Consider the following 18,969-nt stretch of genomic DNA (forward strand, 5'->3'; position numbering starts at 1 on the left):
GGCTCGCCAATAATGCATCCAAAACAGTTTCATATTTACCATTGTCTAAATCTGATTCGCTTTTGTGTTAATTGAATTAAGGTGACCCTTTATTTGGAGTGGTCCTTTTTGGGTTAAATAAACACAACAGACTCTCAGTAATACAACAACATATCAATAATGTAGCAGCATCAGAACTTTGAGCGTATCATGCAGAGATTTTCAACACTGTAAACAACAATTCATGATAATCTAATAAGTTCAGTTTTTCACATAATTTGGGGGATCAAAGTTCATATTTGTAGATGTTTGTGATTGAGATTAGATGTTGAATAATGTTAGGTTTTGCTTATTGGAAATAACATTAAGTCTAATTCAACAATACCTCTACTTAATATAAGTAATGTATTAAAATACATCTTCAGGGTATTTATTCCAGTTGCTTCACTACCGCTACTTCGCTCAAGCCTTGTTGATGTGGTACTAATAATTTAAGAGCTTATTAATCATCCACAAATGATCACTCAAAATCAGAGGTTACGGTACTAGGCAAGTCAACATTCATATTTCTAAAAGTAGATGAGAGACCTTTTAAGAGAATATTTAAACTACTTGAACTATTACACATTGACATTTATTTCTGTTATTGTAAATCTAGAAGGATTCATAGCATGTAAGAGTTTAAATAGTGTTCAAGAGGTTTGATAATGTTTGTAAAAGTGTATAATAGTAAATGTGAGAAAATGTTATTGAGTGTAAGAGGCTTAATAGTGTGAGAGAATGGACAGTGTATGAGACAAGGAAGTTCAAATGTTGTGGCATAAAGGGCCTCTCATGTAATAGTCTAATAGATTACTGTTAAAATATGCTTTATTTTCAGAGAAATTTACAATACCATGCATGTGTGCAGAGGTCAAGGATTCTATAAGAAGTCACTGGCATTGTTCCCAGTGTGGGAAAATTATTCTTAAACGTGCAAACTTTGATGTTCATTTAAATTCTCATGGTAAGTATATGACACATTTCCTTTTAAAACATGTTACTTATTGCTGACCTAAAAATATTGAGCAATGATAACTATTATATTAGATAAAGTTAATTAAACATTTCATACAACTTTCAGGCTGTTTAACCAAAAAAGCAGAAAAAACAGGTGAGTTTCCTGCTGTGAGTATAACACTGTTCAAGTCTATGGGAAAATGTCCGTTTGATGATTGTTTCCGACCAAATAATATAAATGATAGTGTTTTATCACTCCATAGAACACCTGTCCCACTGTTCATTCACCAATGCTAAAGCACTACTATGACTTCACTTTTTCGCTGTGACACACTTCCCTTTAATTAATCCATTATGTGTGATTCATTCTCTGTTAGAACCATCAGAACAAAAGTCAAAGCAACAAGAACAGACCATACATGAAGAATCTAAGAGTACACTGAAATGTCATACATGCCATGTCTCATTTGCAAGTGAATACAATTTCAGACGGCATCAAAATGTAATCCATGCAAGTGTGACAGAACCCATATTTTGCATTGATGAAGAGAGGGGGATCTTCTTTACTGCCAAGGACAAAACTGGAGTTCGTGTTCCCATCCATGTCATGAAATCCATAAAAAATCAAGTAATTGCTTGTGAAACTGATAATTGTAAGCAGTACATGGATATGACAGAAAGAAGTGGAAGGCCAGGCAGAGAATGTCTTCATCTCTGCAGAGTTCAGACAGCAGCAGTTCATACTCCTCCAGCTGCACTTAAGGAAGATTGCCTTCAAAACATGATGGATAAAGGCTTGATTTCTTCTTCTAGGGTCAATGAATGCATCAAATTAAACAATCATGCCTGCAAAGCAAGATCCTGTTGTGTCTATCCTGTGTTTTATGGTGACTTTGGATTTTCAAAAAGGTATGTGCACTTTTCTGTGTACACAGGAGAAAGTGACAATTGGTGCAGATTTGGTAGAACCCGGGTCACTTTTGATACTGGAACTGGTCAATGGAGTTGCCGGTGCAAAGGCACAAGTAATCCCTCCCGATGTGTTCATCGTTACCTGTGCATGTGGTGGACTTTCCAAGAACGCCAAGACTTGCTTATGTACTTTGATGATACAGACAGTGATATGGAAGTGGATGAGCAATATGAGACAACTTCAAAAGAAACTAAAGGGCATCTAGACTCAACAGACATTCTAAGCATGACAAGTTACATGAGGAAGCATAAAATGATTCCTGAAGAGCTTTCTGAGGATTTCTGTGTGGTTAGGGAGGTACCCAAGAAGTTTGAAACACTTGAAACTATCTGTCCTTACTGCCCTGGACCTTCTCCACCTGAGCTCTCACCTCCTAAACTGTTTACCAAAGAAGCAGTTGTGTATGGACTTTGTTCTGTCACCAAAGGTTTGTATGATTAGATGTAATTGTGGTTATTTTTAAGTTTTCACAATGTAACTAGTATTATATAACAACTTTGGCAAAACTACCATCTTTTTAGGAATCCATGTGTATATTAAGGAATGCCCAGTCTGCAAAACAGCAGTTAGATTTCAGGAGTATACATCTGGATTTCACAATTATAACAACAAAGTCTTCCTGACCACCCAGCTCTGTCTTACCTTAACAGCTGCACTCAAGGTAGGAGAGCAATGTAACTAGAGAATACTGTGTATTTTGTTTTTAGTTAGTTTGTCCTTTAAAATGATGCAATTTACTTCTAATTTACAGAACCATACAGCGATTGGCCGGGCCCTTTCAATCATGGAAGATTTAAGCGGCTGCAGAGTCCCTCATGACACAATAAGAAAAGCCTTTTTCCATTTCTCTGCACTGAGGGATTACAAATATGGTTTCTTTTGTTATCGCTGTGGACACCACCCTTCTATAATTGTTGCTGATGCAAACTGGAAAGTTGCATTTGACATTCCAGGTAATAGTTAAAAAATAGTTATATATAGTATTAAAGAAGGTTCATTCACTGACCATTTTTGGTGCTATATAGAACTGTTTTTTAAAGAAACTAAAACGTACAGAGCATGGGGCCACCAACACTAGTGTTTGGAACCACTTATCTGTGTGCTTATTCCATGTTCCAGTGCAGGTACTGAAGAAACCTAATCCTGAGACAGTGAGGGCTGAGGACCTCAGTGTGAACATGAAAGAGAAGTGGCAGAACTTGGAGAATGAGATGATTGCTTCTGGATTGTGCACTGGTGAGATGCTACTCTATGCAATAAGGCAGTGTTTCTTAATCCTTTTGCTGGTGACCCCGCTGCACTGCATGGTATTTATGACCGGAGGTGTCAATTCCAGGTTCAGAAAGTAAAAGTCCTCACCGGGATTTTGCTCAGGCTTCCTGGATTGTGTTTATTCCACTAATTTTACCTGGCTTGCACTAATTAGAAAATCCAGCAAGCTTGAGTAAAATCCTGGGAAGGAGTTTTACTTTCTGAACCTGGAATTGACACCTCTGTTTATGACTCAACACACCCAGTTCAACTCCTTAAGGACTTGATGGGATGGATTAGGTGTGTTTAGTCAAGGAATATTTGAAAAGTTAAACGTGCAGTGCTGGCTGCAAGCAGAAGTAAGAAACAGTGCCAAAAAGTTAGAACATCACATTTTATTTTCTTTCATTTATTGTTGTTCTATTTGTTGGCTTTAGGTGGAAGAACACACAATCCCTTTTCAAACATGCTGACATATTCTGATTTGGCACCATGGATTGGAGTGAACACCAGAACTGGAGACATTGTTCCCAAAACAGAGCTACTGAAGGGACTATGGAAGAAAACTAACGTGGGCAGAGAATGCCAAGTGGCCAACACAGAAATGAATGAAGATTACATTCTAGATTTGCTTGAAAAAAAAAAGGTTAAGTATGCATTTTTCAACAATATTATTTCGAATTGGTTATGATTACAAATGAAAGTATGTGATACAGAGATATTTCTTTAGGCACAGAAGGCAGAACTTGTATCAGCTTGTGAAGCACTGGGTGTTTCAGCAGAGGGAACAAGAGAGGACATCCTGAACAGGTTGCAAGAGCTCCTACTGTACAAAGACATTTATCCAAAAATGTTTGTGAAATTGCAGAAAGCTGGGGGTAAGTGTATTACAAAATCTATAAAATGCATTATGCACACGTCACGCCCACGTTGTTCTCCCTGTCTATGTCTGTGTCTATGTTTATGATCGCGTGCTCCTTGTCTCGACCCTCACCTAGTTCGTAGTTGTCTCTTCCCATTGTGCACAGGTGTTGCTCGTTTGCTGTGTATATATATACACCTCTGTTTGCTGCCTGTCTTTGTCATTAATTTTGTCTTAGCTGTTACCTTGTGTCAGTTACCTTCAATTGTCCCTTGTATTTCCCTAGCCTTTGTTTTGCTTGATTGTTTGTTAGTGTCTATTTGTTTTATTACTTTGTTTCCTTTCTGTTTGTTATTTCTTGTTTCTTTTGTTTATTTTATTATGGCTTATTTTAGTAAAAGACATACACGTATGTATCTGCTTCCCTTGTCTCATCTCCAAGTGTCACAACACAAAATGTTTTACTAAGTATTTTGTTTTTCTCTGTTCCTTTTTAGGTGGGGTGTTACATGTCTCTTGCCCACATTCAGATGTTTATTACTGCTCTCCTTTGTGGTGGCGAGAGTCTGCTAGGGACCATGCCGATGCTCTCCTGAGCTTTCAGCATGCCCCAAATGTTTATGTAAGTGATGTGGCAGGCCGTGTAGCAAGACATCTCAATAATAGAACAAAACAGGATTTTTTTCAGCCATATGATGGAAGACTTTGTGAACCTACAAAAGACAATATTGAAAAGGCATTAAAGAAGACTTTACAGATTTCCCTGCCATGGCTTACTTCTAGTCAGCCAAAAGGCATTAAGGAAATGGACTGTACCTCTATGCATTCAAGACCACATCCAGTGACAGGAACTAACGAGCGATACAGCCTCTATGACCGATTTCACCAGAAGAATCAAAAACGTCCAGAGGAAAGACTGAGAAGTCTATGTCTTGTTCCAGAGCTTCGCTCCTCTATAAACACAGCAGTGGCAGAGCAACTTAATAGAGAAATGGCCTCAAGTCGGTATTTTCTTTGCAATATGAAGGACAGGCACTTCATATTTTCCTTGAGACTCATGTTCCACCTCCATAATCAGAAGGTAAATCAGGAATTCAAACAAGACATGATGAGGATTGCATTGGACCCTTTAGAAGTAGATAACAATGGAAGACTTAGTATTGCTGAAACAGGTTTGTATGGCTGGTCTTTGCTTTTTCAGAATTAAAAAATGGATGAATGATTAAAACATTGTTTCAATTATAATTGGCAGCACATGCACTCAAGAAAGAAGGGGTAATTGAAGTTATGGAAATGAAAGGGTTGCTTCATGAAGAAGAAAGCAGTAGGAGCTGGCAGCACTTCTCAGTTGGTCTTTTTCCAATTGACCAATCAAATGAGGTATGTTGTCTTTTTTGTTAAAATATATAAAAGTAAGTTGTATCACTGTTCCTGTTATAAATATTGTAATGTCTAAAATGTTTAGGAAAAAGTAGCAGTCCTTTTTGCTGAACAAAAAGAGGAGCACCTGACCATAATAAGGATTGCGAATTGCACAGCTAACCTTCAAGATCTGAAGAGTTTGTACCCCCCTGAAATGATGTCCAGCGAGGAACAGTCAACTGGAAAAATCAGAATGCCATGGCTGACGGATAGCGTAAGCATTAATCTCCCAAGCACACTGTATCATAACAGAAAACGGAGTTAAGACCGAGGAATGAATTGAGTTTTCTTTCCTCACAGGTAGTAGATACAAGACTTTCTCAGCTGGTGGAAAGAGCACAGAATGTAAAATGTTCATACTTAACTATTAGTTCTGAAATTATGACATTTTGTCGATTTTTGAAAATTGTTAGAAATATAACTTTATTGCAGGTCATCCTTATTCCGACATTTAATTTCATACTTTGGTGGAGAGACTGGCAAAAGAACAAAGCAATTCAAGATGTGCATCTAAAATGCATTAAGGTATTCTGAACTAACTAAAGTGGTATTATTGACTACATTCTCTGAAGTTCTGTCTCTGCATTTTACAGTAGTTTACTGCTTCATTTTGAGGTACAGTCTATCCAAATGCCTTCTTTGTAGGATGTAAAGAAGAACACAAAAGTGCTCATTCCCCGTGTTGTTGGACACAAAACTCCAGAATCTGGGAACCACTTTATTCTGTGGGTGAGTATAGCCATTTTATTTGTTTTTTCTGAAGTCTTTATTATTAGGGTTCACACACGTAGTGTGGGAAACCTATTGTAATTGCTCGAATTTTTCTTTTTTCTTCTTATTATTATTATTATTTTTCTCCGCATAAAACGCATACTGTAGCCTAGACCGTAAGGCCCAGAGACACCAAACTTGGCAGAATGGTGTAGTCTCTTTGCGAGACCGTGCTAAAGTACAGAGACCCACATTGGCCTGATGGTGGCGCTATAGCGCACCATTTTGCGTTTTGGTCCATATCTCCCAAACCGTAGGGCCTAGAAACAAAATTCCACTTCTGATGGATTCCTTGGTTCAAGCCAAACAAAAAAGCCTCAAGAACCATTAAGCTCCGCCTACTTAGATTTTTTGCTAATTTGCATAATATGCAAAACCTACTTTTTTATACTAGTCCCTGGTTTTTCATCCGATCACCACAAGCTTGGTATCAAAATGTTCAGAAGAATCTCATTATCAATATTCCTGGAAAAAATTGTGACATTTGCATACAGTGTCGTTGTGACATGTCAATCAATAGCTCTGGGGCGTGGCCAAATTTACTTAAACAGCTATATCTCAGCAACGCTTTGACGGATCTTCATAAAATTTTAACAGTTGTTAGGGCACATGACTCCGAGGTCATAGGTCAAAGCTGGCCTCGATTGTCCAATAGGGGGCGCTATAACATGGGAAAAACTGTATCTCAGAAACCATTAGTCACATCAAGCCAAAACTTTACAGGCATCATCAGGGGCCCAAGTGATATCAAGACACACAATGATGACATCATCACTCAAAAAACATGGCCGCCATGAGCCAATTAATTTTTATTTGAAATAATTTGCCATTTGACAGACTTACCATTGGCCAAACAACATGAAACCTCACCACTGTGCATATCTCAGGACTATGTGTCATGCTGTGCAGTTTTAAAACATTTGGCCACTAGGTGGCGCTATTTGTGAAAATCATGCATAACTCCTCCAAATTTTCACTTAGGAACATGCACCTTGTTTCTTTTTATTCCTTGCAGTAGACCTGACAACTTTGCAATTACAAGTCCTATTAAAAAATGCATACTTTTGTCACATTCATCAATTGTTTGAAAATAGCTCTTTAAGAACTAGTCCTAGGAATTTGATCCAATGATGGCAAAAATGGCATTGGCATAATCTGTAGACACTGTAGTTAACTACATATGGAAAAAATTTTGCATTTTTATTTGTCTGATTGGTCAATTTTTCCATTATATCCTTCTGGCCATGCCATAAATGACCTTTATTGCTATAACTCATAAACCATGTAAGTGATCAACTCCCAATTTGAAAGGCTTTTATACACTGAGGTCCCTGTTAGGTATGCCAAGATTGGTTCAAATTGGCCTGTCGGAGGCGCTACAGTACCCAAAAACCTGAGAAATCATAAAAACTCACGCAGCAATCTTGTTATGCAGAATACAGACAAGTAATGGGGCTTGTATGATTCAGATCAATGAGGTCTATAACATTGCAATTACATCTCATAACAAAAAGTGCACTGCCTGACCAGAAATGAACCTTTTAATTCACCAAAATGTCATTGCATTACTGAGATTAATGAGATATCAGTATGATAGTACTTGGGCTCCATCTAGTGGCCAAACACCGGAACTGACTGAAAACTATTTCTCACATGAAACACCACACAAACACACACAAAGCTGATCTCAGCATGTGATTTAGTTCTGTGATCTGAATAATTTTGCCAATACATATTATTTTGATCCTTTTGGGCCTTTAGTGCCCCAATTGAACCTTTTTTTGCACATTGATTTATTTGTGCATTTTTTCCACTCAAACAGCTTCTTTTCACATTTTGGGGTCTAAAGGACCTTTTGGGCCTCTGCCTATTGAGGCCAAGAGGCCTATTCGTGTGTGAACCCGCCAATTGCCGCTTGCGGCTATATTTATTATTATTATTATTATTATTATTATTATTATTATTATTATTATTATTATTAATAATAATAATAATAATAATAATAATGTGTGGTTCATTTTACATTTTAGGTCTTTGATGGGGTGACATCTGAAATTAAACTGTATGATTCTTTGGGGAAGACCAAAACAATTGCGGACCAGGACATGGAATTGTTATGGTGTGTATATTTATTTTTTCTTTCTGGATTGTTGGAAATTATTTGGTACTGGCAATACTGCTTACATTTATGGAATACACAGTGGAATTAGGGGTAGCCCATGTCACGTTGAGGACCCCGGCCCCTCCCTTTTGGGCGTGTGTATACGTTGTCCACGTGCTTTGTCTGCGTCTGTGGATCTCCGTGGTTGGGGTTATGTCGTGTGATATGTCTCACCTGTGACTCGTCTCGTAATCACGTGGGGATAATGTGGTTTGTCTATTTAATGTGCGCTCGCGCAGTGTCCTGTGCTTGTCGTTGTCTAAAGTCTACACGTTTCAGTGTGTATGTCTACATGTTCCTTGTGCGCTATTGCGCAATTTCTGTTGAAAATAAAAGTGACGTCAGTCAGACGGAGGATTCCGTGTCTCTTCCTTCGCCACGACCCCAACGTCACAGCCCAGTTGTTCATAAGATTTGTTAATATTAACTAAAGATATTAAGATAAATCTCCGTTGTCAGCATACAGTTCTCATTTTCTAATGTTTAATCACATCCACATTCAAGAATGTGTTGTTTTTATTCTAATTGTACTTTTTCCTAGTAATGCATTCCAGAACATCTGGAACTTGAGCTCTTGGACAATACAGAGTCCAGCCCAATGGAAGCAGTCTGATTCAGATAACTGCGGAGTACTTGTTTGCACAGTAAGTATCAGTGATTACTAATTATATGTACTATGTGAATAAGCTACTTAAAAGGATTCTGCATCTTAAAATAGATGGCTGAATTGGAAGTCAGAAGCATCAAAGCTGCAAATGAGACTCTCTTTCAAAAGCAGTTGCTTTACCTGCGAAGATATCATGCAGCTGCATTAGCAGCAGAAGCTATTCTGCCGGTATGTTTATGGTTTGTTTAGTTATAAAACCAGCATCATCTTTTAAAATGTCAGTCTGTCACCCTGTAAATATATATTATTTTAACGATTATTACAGAGACATGCAGCACATGATTCAGATTGCTTGGCTGGCAAAATTTATGCATGCACATACCAAAGAATGTCTGGACAAAAAGCTAGGTACATTCTGCATACTTATCAACATTTATTTTTCATTCAAATGTATAAATCAAGCCATTATTCTGACAAATTGAATTTAATTGTTGTGAACTTAAATAGATCCCTATATCCAGATGTCTCCACATTCAACTGGGTACAGTGTGACATTTGCGAAATGTGGCTGCATACAGACTGTGCTGGAGTGCAGCAAGATAAATCTCCAGAACACAAGTTTTAAATGTGGATGTGACATGCCTTCCCCTTACCCATACACAAAGTAAGCGAAGGAGACAATTACGATAATGGGGAATTGTACTAACCATGTTACTGTTGGAACAGCCATTTATTGAAGATACTTGTTTCATTCCAGTCTCCTCTCAGTTCTGAGTCAGAAAGGTGTAGGATGTTTGATCAGTGAAGAGGAAATTCAGGTAATAACCACACTTCCAATTATTCTTTTTCTAATGTTTTCTTCTGCTATGACTTGCATGTACAAGTCTTTAGTTATGCTTGAAGACTGTTTTTTTTCTTCTTACTATGCCTCCATCATATTATTTTTCTAACCGAGAACTAATCATAAGTCAACCTCATTACTGACCTCACTAATGCTCTTGTGGCTGACTGCAGCTAAATCCTCACACAAATGTTAACATGAAGTGTAAAGTCTTTTCAGCTTAGAGACACTCACTGCAGTAAAGGAGGGACAAACCTGTCAATACCTTAAATTTTGCACAAAATATTGTTTCTAACACATTACTCTATTTCTTTTTCCAGTTGTGAATGTTGTCAAGCTTTTCACACACCCTTATGACTATATTCATAACTTGAAAGCACTGTCATTCCTTCAGGCACTGCATACATTTCAGGTTATTTAACATAATAATACAATTAATGTCTCAATAGGAGTTACATAGGCAACTGTTCAGTGGCGAGAAGAAGTCGGCGCGAATGTTTCTCTGGAACCATCCCAACAAATGCATGAAGCTTCGAACCATTCTTAGGCCTAGACTGTCTAAATTTAGCACTGACCGGGTAAGTCTGTTTTGGATAGGTTGTTTATTGAGGTTCAACATTGTTCCATGTTCATCATGTACAATTGAATGGAATGTTAATAAAATTTGTGTTATGTTTTTGGTTTTTTCCCTCCCCCCAGATTGATGAGCTGTATGGAAGAATTCTGGCAGCTCTGAGTTTGGACAAAACAGAACTCAGAAATGTTGATTATATTATCGATGTTATGCTGCCAGAGGTAGGAAAATTCAGTGATGACAGTATGTTTCATTAAAATAGAACTTTTATATTAACAGTACTCTAACACTACCCTGCTAAATGTTTTTATTAACTGCTAATGAATAATGTCTACTACCACTGCAGGTGACTCTATTGATACTGAGCAGGCATGAAGGCTTTAACCGGTACCAAGGAGAGCTATCTTTGTCTACTCCAGGCGTCATTGTTTGAATATTATAAAAGGCAGTTTTTTTTGTTTGTATGTTTTTTTTCACTCCTCTTCTTTATCATATTATTATTTGACATAATTTAAAAATGCCTGTATAAAGTTAATTTATTCACAACACTTTATTTTTTGTCTTATTTTACTGTACTTGTGATGCTGCAGACACACGAGCAGGAGACTAGGGTGGTAGCGGGCCGTATTTATTATCCATAGTGGGATGCGCTATAAGCGCGAAAACCAAAACCTGGAGGTACAAAACAGGATTACTGATTTAGACAGTTAACTTAAACTCATTCAAGTTCAGGATTGTCCTAAAGGAATGTTCCTCAGCTCATTGCACAACCACAACTTGAGGTTTAACTTATCTAGTTAAACTGAAATCACCTATAGCTACTGAGCTATATTGTTAGCTAATAACCTCTCCTTCCTTGAGCTAAAAGGTGAGCAGAGCAGGTGAAAACACAAGAATATACGGTACAGAAGGTCACCTACAGGGCAAAGTACAAGAAGCTTGTCCATTATCCATGTCTATTTAAAATATCGTCATAAACACAGTGTGTACGTCCCATAAATAAAACATAACATTGACCATATGCCGCTGTTGTGTACCGGGACACGAGCCGCTGTTCTGCTGTGTGTACCGGGACACGAGCCGCTGTTCTGCTGTTGTGTACCGGGACACGAGCCGCTGTTCTGCTGTTGTGTACCGGGACACGAGCCGCTGTTCTGCTGTGTGTACCGGGACACAACCCGCTGTGCCGTACTTCCGGTATTAGTGTGACGGAACACAGAGGGACGGCACAGTAACATCGGGGCTATAGCTGGCTCTGATCCACCCGTAACCAGGCAATCTATCTGTTAAACCAAAACTAACCGAAAGAGAAAACAACCTCCCCAAAATCCACAGTTCACGTAACACCGCAGCATCAGCCATCAACCACCGAGCGGCTACTGCCACTCATTGTCTACCACTAATCTAAACTCGACATTATCGTTAAAGAGTATGTGTTCTGTATGAGAGTATGTGGTGTGTGCATGGGCAGTGGCGTGCATAGACATTTTGGGGGGCAAGTGCTGGGGGGGGGGGCACTTTTTAGCGCACGTGGAACAATTCATTATTTAAAAATTACAAGCGCATGTTGAATGAAATTTGACTTTTATTAGTAACATTCTCTAAACGTGAGTTTTCAATGGAAAAAGTCACACCGCCAACTGATAAAATCCATATCCAATATTAACTATATACAGTCATTGTTTAGTCCTTCAGTTAACTTCTGTTTATCCTCCACTATCTGCGGGCCTTGTTGCATATATTTTGCAATTATTAAATCAATATAGGCCTACAATTAAGACAGTAAAAAGACCAAAAAGTAGGAGAAGGAGTTATAGGCTACTGACTGTTGTCATTACACGAATGCAGATGGGCATTTTTCACAGGTAATGGGGAACTTCCCGTTTCTTCTTTCACAAACGAATGTGTTAATTTATGTTGCCTAACAAAACCTATACAACAGAAAACGTTCAGCTTAACACATAGATTTGCAAACTCTACCTTAATTATTTGTATGTGGTCGTCCTCACGTTATCTATCATTTATTTGGGCTAGAGCGACTAGTTTATCAGGTGACCATCGGCTAAAAATGCTTAGTAGTTTGGTGCTGAGACATTTTACTGCACAACAAAATGATTTCACGTTGGGCTTAGAGGGCAAACGGTACGATTTGACTTGATGTGTATGTGACCTGGCTGGTGGGGACGGGAGAAGAAGTCTATCTGTGACCGTGCGTGCTGTGCTGAAGTCCGTGTGTCTTCTATTATATTAACGTAGTTAAGTTAATGTTAAATGTGAAACCCCTTATATAAAATGCTCTTCTCAGCAAGTGTGTCCTCCCATTAATAACACTTTACCCCCACGTCACAACATAAACAATAAAGATTTATTACAGATTATTAATCAGTGAACGTTCATCACGCCATCAGCGTCGTTTAAACCACTGCGAGCGAGTGGCATCGCATTTGTAGAATTCGTGGAAATGAAGATGGTTTATATTTTTTGTTTGTTAATTTATGTTGGGTGAACGATTCGGAGCTAACCGACAGCTCGGTTAGTTTTTCAGCTGATGCAGAAAAACTAATCCATGCATTCATATCCTCTCGTTTAGATTATTGCAACAGTCTCCTAGCTGGATGCTCTGGTAAATCGATAAACAAACTCCAGCTGGTTCAGAACGCAGCAGCACGAGTTTTAACAAAAACTAAAAAATTTGATCACATTAGTCCCGTACTATCGTCATTACACTGGCTGCCAATTAGATTCCGTATTGACTATAAAATACTTTTATTAACATATAAAACGCTGCATGGCTTAGCTCCAGACTATCTTAGTGAACTTATTGAACAATATAACCCAGTGCGTTCACTTCGCTCGCAGGACGCAGGGTTATTAACTGTTCCTAGGATCAAAAGGATCACAGCAGGTGGAAAAGCCTTTTCTTTTAAAGCTCCACAATTGTGGAATAATCTTCCTGCCTCTATTCAGACACAGTCTCAATGTTTAAAACTCGATTAAAGACTCATCTGTTTAGTTTGGCCTTTGATTAATCTGTTACATAGTTACTATATCTCGTATCTTTTCTCCGAGGTTCACCTTGAGAGTATATTGCAGTCGGAGCCTACAATACCAGCATCGCTGCTCCGACATGGAATGAAAGCCTGGCGTTCATCAACAGACATTTACAGTGACAATATCAAAACCCAGAACTTTCATTTTTACCTTTACTTAGTCTGATTGTGTGATTTGTGTGTGACTTGTGTATTTGTCTGTATTTTGTGTAATTTGTGTGTTAACGGGCCGCCCAATGGAGGATGGGTTCCCTTTTGAGTCTTGGTTCTCCCGAGGTTTCTTCCTATTCCCCACCATCATAGGGAGTTTTTCCTCGCCACTGTCGCCTTTGGCTTGCTCATTAGGGTTCTGGACCCATAGTATTGTTAACCTTTTAAATCCTGTAAAGCGCTTTGTGACAACATGTGTTGTGAAAAGCGCTATACAAATAAACTTTGATTTGATTTGAGCTCCAAACTACGAGTTCAGGATGCTGTTTAACGATTATGTCGGGAGCCGCTCGGCTGACAATCTAGACTAACAATAGAAACCAATACAAAGCGAAATATACTAAAAATTGCACAGATACTAAATGCGATGCCACTCGCTCGCAGAGGTTTAAATGACGCTGATGGCGTGTAGGAACATTCACTGATAACCATACATCTATAATAATAAACCCTTTAAATTTAGTGCTGTCGTTAACAGTCTACCACTGTAGATTCACGTACCCTCCTATAATCTTAATTCGACGTTATCGCTAAACAGTATTCTGAACTAGTAATATAGAGCTGTCTAGCTGGATGTCGGCTAGTATTTCACTCAACATAATTTTCAAACAAAAGTTATGAACAATCTTCATTTCAACAAATGGTGATTCGGAGCTCGTCGGGATGATTTTAAACGAGTGGCCGATACGCAGAGTCACCCAAGAGTCTTTAGATGTCTGTCAGCAGAGGCAGGCGTATGGAGTCACCGCGCTGCGTTCAAAACAGTGACGAGCGCGAAGTGCTGGGTGCAAAGCTGGAAACATTAGTCTGCAATCATCACAGTGTATCTAAGCTATTAACATAAATCCTTTCCAGTCTCGCTTAACAGGACTCTTTCATTGCTGCATTTATTTCAATATAAAGTGTAAAAGCCTGTCATTTTTTGATCAGGCAACATTGTGGAAGGCTCTCAGGAATGATTTGCTGTGCTGTCACTCGTTTGGCCACGCCCCTATCTGTTAACACCACGCCCCTCACGTTAGATCGGGGCCAAAAGTCTGAACTGAAAAGATCTGAAACTGAAAAAAACAGCTTCGAAACTTGAAAAAAAAATGTGAAAGTGAAAAAAAAGATCCGAAACTCAAAAAAATAAGATCTGAATCTGAAAAAAAAAAAGTCTGAAATCTGAAATACATTAAACCTCAAATATCAAAATATACAGCAACCTGAAACTTGAAAAAAAATAATTGATTCAAAATAAATACAGAATTGAATCAAAATTGTATTTAAACTGAAAAAACATTTGCTTCACTTATTTTTATTTTGAATCGATTGTGGTATTTTTCGATGTTCAGGCTCAACACTATAACTTTCAGTTTCAGATCTCATTTTCAAATGAACAAAACATTTGTCCCTAATTTAACACCATAGGGGAACGGGCGGGACAGTCCATAGCTTCAATGTCTTCATCTTGCAGGAATTGCTGACATACTCCAGCCACATGAGGTCTAGCATTGTCCTGCATTAGGAGGAACCCAGGGCCAATTGCACCAGCATATGGTCTCACAAGGGGTCTGAGGATCTCATCTGTACCTAATGGCAGTCAGGCTACCTCTGGTGAGCACATGGAGGGCTGTGTGGCCCTCCAAAGAAATGCCACCCCACACCATTACTGACCCACTGCCAAACCGGTCATGCTGAAGGATGTTGCAGGCAGCAGAACGCTCTCAACGGCGTCTCCAGACTCTGTCACGTCTGTCACGTGCTCAGTGTGAACCTGCTTTCATCTGTGAAGAACACAAGGCGCCAGTGGCGAATTTGCCAATCCTGGTGTTCTCTGGCAAATGCCAAGCATCCTGCACGGTGTTGGGCTGTGAGCACAACCCCCATTTGTGGACGTCGGGCCCTCATACCATCCTCATGGAGTCGGTTTCTAAACATTTGTGCAGACACATGCACATTTGTGGACTGCTGGAGGTCATTTTGCAGGGCTCTGGCAGTGCTCCTCCTGTTCCTTCTTGCACAAAGGCGGAGGTAGTGGTCCTGCTTCTGGGTTGTTACTCTCCTACGGCCTCCTCCACGTCTCCTGGTGTACTGGCCTGTCTCCTGGTAGCGCCTCCAGCCTCTGGACACTACGCTGACAGACACAACAAACCTTCTTGCCACAGCTCGCATTGATGTGCCATCCTAGATGAGCTGCACTACCTGAGCCCCTTGTGTGGGTTGTAGAGTCTGTCTCATGCTACCACGAGTGTGAAAGGACCACCAACATTCAAAAGTGACCAAAACATCAGCCAGAAAGCATAGGTACTGAGAAGTGGTCTGTGGTCCCCACCTGCAGAACCACTCCTTTATAGGGGGGTCTTGTAATTGCCTCTCATCTCTACCTGTTGTCTATTCCATTTGCACAACAGCAGGTGAAATTGATTCACAATCAGTGTTGCTTCCTAACTGAACAGGTTGGTTTCACAGAAGTGTGGTTGACTTGGAGTTATATTGTGTTGTTTAAGTGTTCCCTTTATTTTTTTGAGCAGAGTATATATACACAATACATTACACACACACACACACACACACACACACACACATATATATATATATATATATATATATATATATATATATATATGAGACTGTGGTTTCCTATTTGTCTGAATTTTCCCATGATGCCAAAAAAATTCTACTACCACCCAAGAGTGGGTAGTCTTTGTTTATCGCCCGGTGCAAATGTAGACAGATTTTGCTGTACCACTTTTCAAAAATCCACATTGAAGTCTTAATATTGTTAAGGCTTGGAGATAAATTTCTCAGAAATTGGTTATCAATGAACCCTTAACTATAATCACAGTAAGTCTGCACAGATTGCACTGTACCATTTCCTCATAAATATATTTTAGGTTCATAATGCATTTAGGCGAATTAAAGCACTCATGTCAAATAGGCTGAATTAGGACATCAATTTATCAGAAATCATCCATTATAGTTTGTGACCCTCTTTTTAAATTCCCTAATCAACTATGTGCATAAGACAATCAATTTGTAAAAATTAAAAATTAGGTTACTCAAATGATCATTTTTGCTTGCTGTGGAACTTTGATCATATACCCATGATGCCTTGCAGAGATATGCCAGAGAAAGGCTCTAGATAGAACATGCTGATGTAGGTTCACCAGCAAAAGACCAACTGGTCACATATCAGCATATTCCCACTGAGACCAACTCTGATATGGGCAGAAATGTATTTAAATGGTTAAATAAATGAGTACATGTCACACTGTGTACAGTGGAAAAGAAGAGGAAATTGCAGCCAAAACTAGCATCCACTTCTAAAACAAGCCGTTTCAGACTTGAGGTAAGAAGTTTCAAGGAATACGTCACCTATAAACACAAAAACAAAACATCAACTAACTAGTCAGGAGCAGCTAGCATAATTTCAGCCAGCTCTGATTTCATTAATATTTCTAGGTGGAGGACTCCTACAATGTTCCTTGCCAAATGCTGGATGTGTTCAAAACATTCTTTCAGAGGACATACTGTAAACCCAAAGAATCATGGATAAAATAAGACCACCGTAGCTGCACCTCTCCAGATGACCAGTAAGCTGTTGAGAACCTGACAAAAGAAGCTTCTGCAGGTCATTTCCTAGACATTGACCTACAATCTCATAAGCACGAAACCTGCTGGTACCCAAATGGGGCGTGTGATGGAGCTACCCTTCACCACAATGTACACAACATAAGTATGGACATTGGTTTCATTATGTTGTAAGTTAATAACTAAATGAAGACACATAGGATGCAATTTACTTTTTATTGAGTAATATTAGCTTACCAAGGTAAGCTGAACCTGCACAGAAAAAATGAAAGGTTATATGTAATGAAAAATGTTCATTTATTTGAGCAATACCGGTGACTGTTATGCAGAGAAAGGCAGCCATGTTGTTTTGTTGAGAAAACAGATTGGGTTCTGTAGAGTGCTTTTATGGGTTGGGTTTCCCACCAAAAATCCAGGAAGTGACATCACACTACTTCCTATGTAGCACTATAAAAGGCCTGATGGGGGGGGGGTGTTTGAGCAGGTTTTTTGTGGGAGAGCATGTAATGCTGAAAGTAAGAAATGATCTTGATGCTTGAATTGTGCAGTGTGACAATTGATGTGAGGAACTTGTGAACTATCACATTTTGGGGTTTTTATGTCTTGGTTTGTTTCTGTAAATAGTTTTCTTGCCTCTACATGGGGATTAAATAAACACATGCTACTTCTTGACACCCTACCTGAACCAGACCCTGTGCCTTGTCTGCCGGTCACTCACAAGGCCATGCAGAAGTGTCAGAATGTTTCTGTGCGGGATGCAGGATTTGATGTTCCTGTGTTAAAAATGAAGAAAATGGACATGAATTCACTTTATCATTACTTGAAAAAAATTACAAGAAAATGAAGTATTTTCATTGCAATAAAAAATATTTAATATATGTAGCCTATTGATTAAATTTACCAATGAAGATTTATCATGAATATATAAATGTCAGGATCCTGTTTGTTGAAAGAAACCGAAACTATGCAGCTAGTGAATATAGGTCTGGAGTAAGCTCTGAGGCACAGAAGTTGTTCTTATCAAGGATTTTATTCATACTTTCATGTTTTATTTTAAAAGGATCTTTTTCACACTCAGAAGGCACTTTATGGATGCTCTCAATATACGAAAGAAGAGGTTATGGGCTACTAGCAGTTATGCTGTAAACTGTGGTTTTAAAGACAAAATGGATATAATAAAGAAACAAGCAACATGCTCCTGTAACTCTACTGGTGGAACTGGTGGAGCAGGATGCCAACAATACCATGGTGATTATTTCGTTACCCAGGTGATCAGTCATATCTGGATAGACTCGGTCAGTGTAAATACGTCTCTTGAGTTTTGCTAAGTGTTCTAAAATCAGTCCATCTGAGTCTGGTCACAGAGGTGCGCTGGGGTCTGAGTCTGCAGTACAGCGCCATCTGCTGGACAAAACATGTCAGACATATTTGTTCATTTTTACAGAAAGAATGGTTTCTCTCAAAACAGTATGAAACACAGTCAGAAAAAGAGGATTTTAAAAACATGACCAACAAAGTTGAACTACCTGTTTTTAACTCTACAGATGATGGTGTTCTGTCAACACAGAGTTAACACTGGGGAGTTAAGAATTATTACACTTCATCTGGTGTATTAATAATTAGTAATGTCTACAGTAATGGTCTACAGTCAGTGTTGGGGCAGTAGGCATTAATAATACCATCAGCAGAATCAGGG

At 38.8% G+C, this 18,969-nt stretch overlaps 1 protein-coding gene and 1 long non-coding RNA gene across 2 annotated transcripts; both read left to right on the forward strand.

Annotated features, from left to right (window-relative positions):
* The first annotated feature begins 282 nt into the window (after positions 1 to 282).
* On the forward strand, positions 283 to 6,277 carry LOC143519765 (uncharacterized). Its single transcript, XM_077013511.1, has 15 exons — positions 283 to 985; positions 1,103 to 1,132; positions 1,356 to 2,378; positions 2,473 to 2,612; positions 2,703 to 2,904; positions 3,071 to 3,187; positions 3,640 to 3,848; positions 3,933 to 4,080; positions 4,562 to 5,236; positions 5,317 to 5,444; positions 5,530 to 5,700; positions 5,787 to 5,831; positions 5,919 to 6,011; positions 6,132 to 6,215; positions 6,263 to 6,277. The coding sequence occupies exons 1-15, from the start codon at positions 880 to 882 to the stop codon at positions 6,275 to 6,277; spliced, it is 3,186 nt and encodes a 1,061-aa protein (XP_076869626.1). The 5' UTR covers positions 283 to 879.
* A 2,009-nt stretch (positions 6,278 to 8,286) lies between these two features.
* Positions 8,287 to 10,444, forward strand: LOC143518261 (uncharacterized). Its single transcript, XR_013132123.1, has 7 exons — positions 8,287 to 8,376; positions 8,960 to 9,062; positions 9,137 to 9,253; positions 9,351 to 9,433; positions 9,533 to 9,689; positions 9,783 to 9,843; positions 10,316 to 10,444. It is a non-coding gene; the product is annotated as an uncharacterized LOC143518261 (long non-coding RNA).
* The last annotated feature ends 8,525 nt before the right edge of the window (positions 10,445 to 18,969 follow it).

Source organism: Brachyhypopomus gauderio, chromosome 7, assembly GCF_052324685.1.
Source record: "Brachyhypopomus gauderio isolate BG-103 chromosome 7, BGAUD_0.2, whole genome shotgun sequence".
NCBI lineage: Eukaryota > Metazoa > Chordata > Actinopteri > Gymnotiformes > Hypopomidae > Brachyhypopomus > Brachyhypopomus gauderio.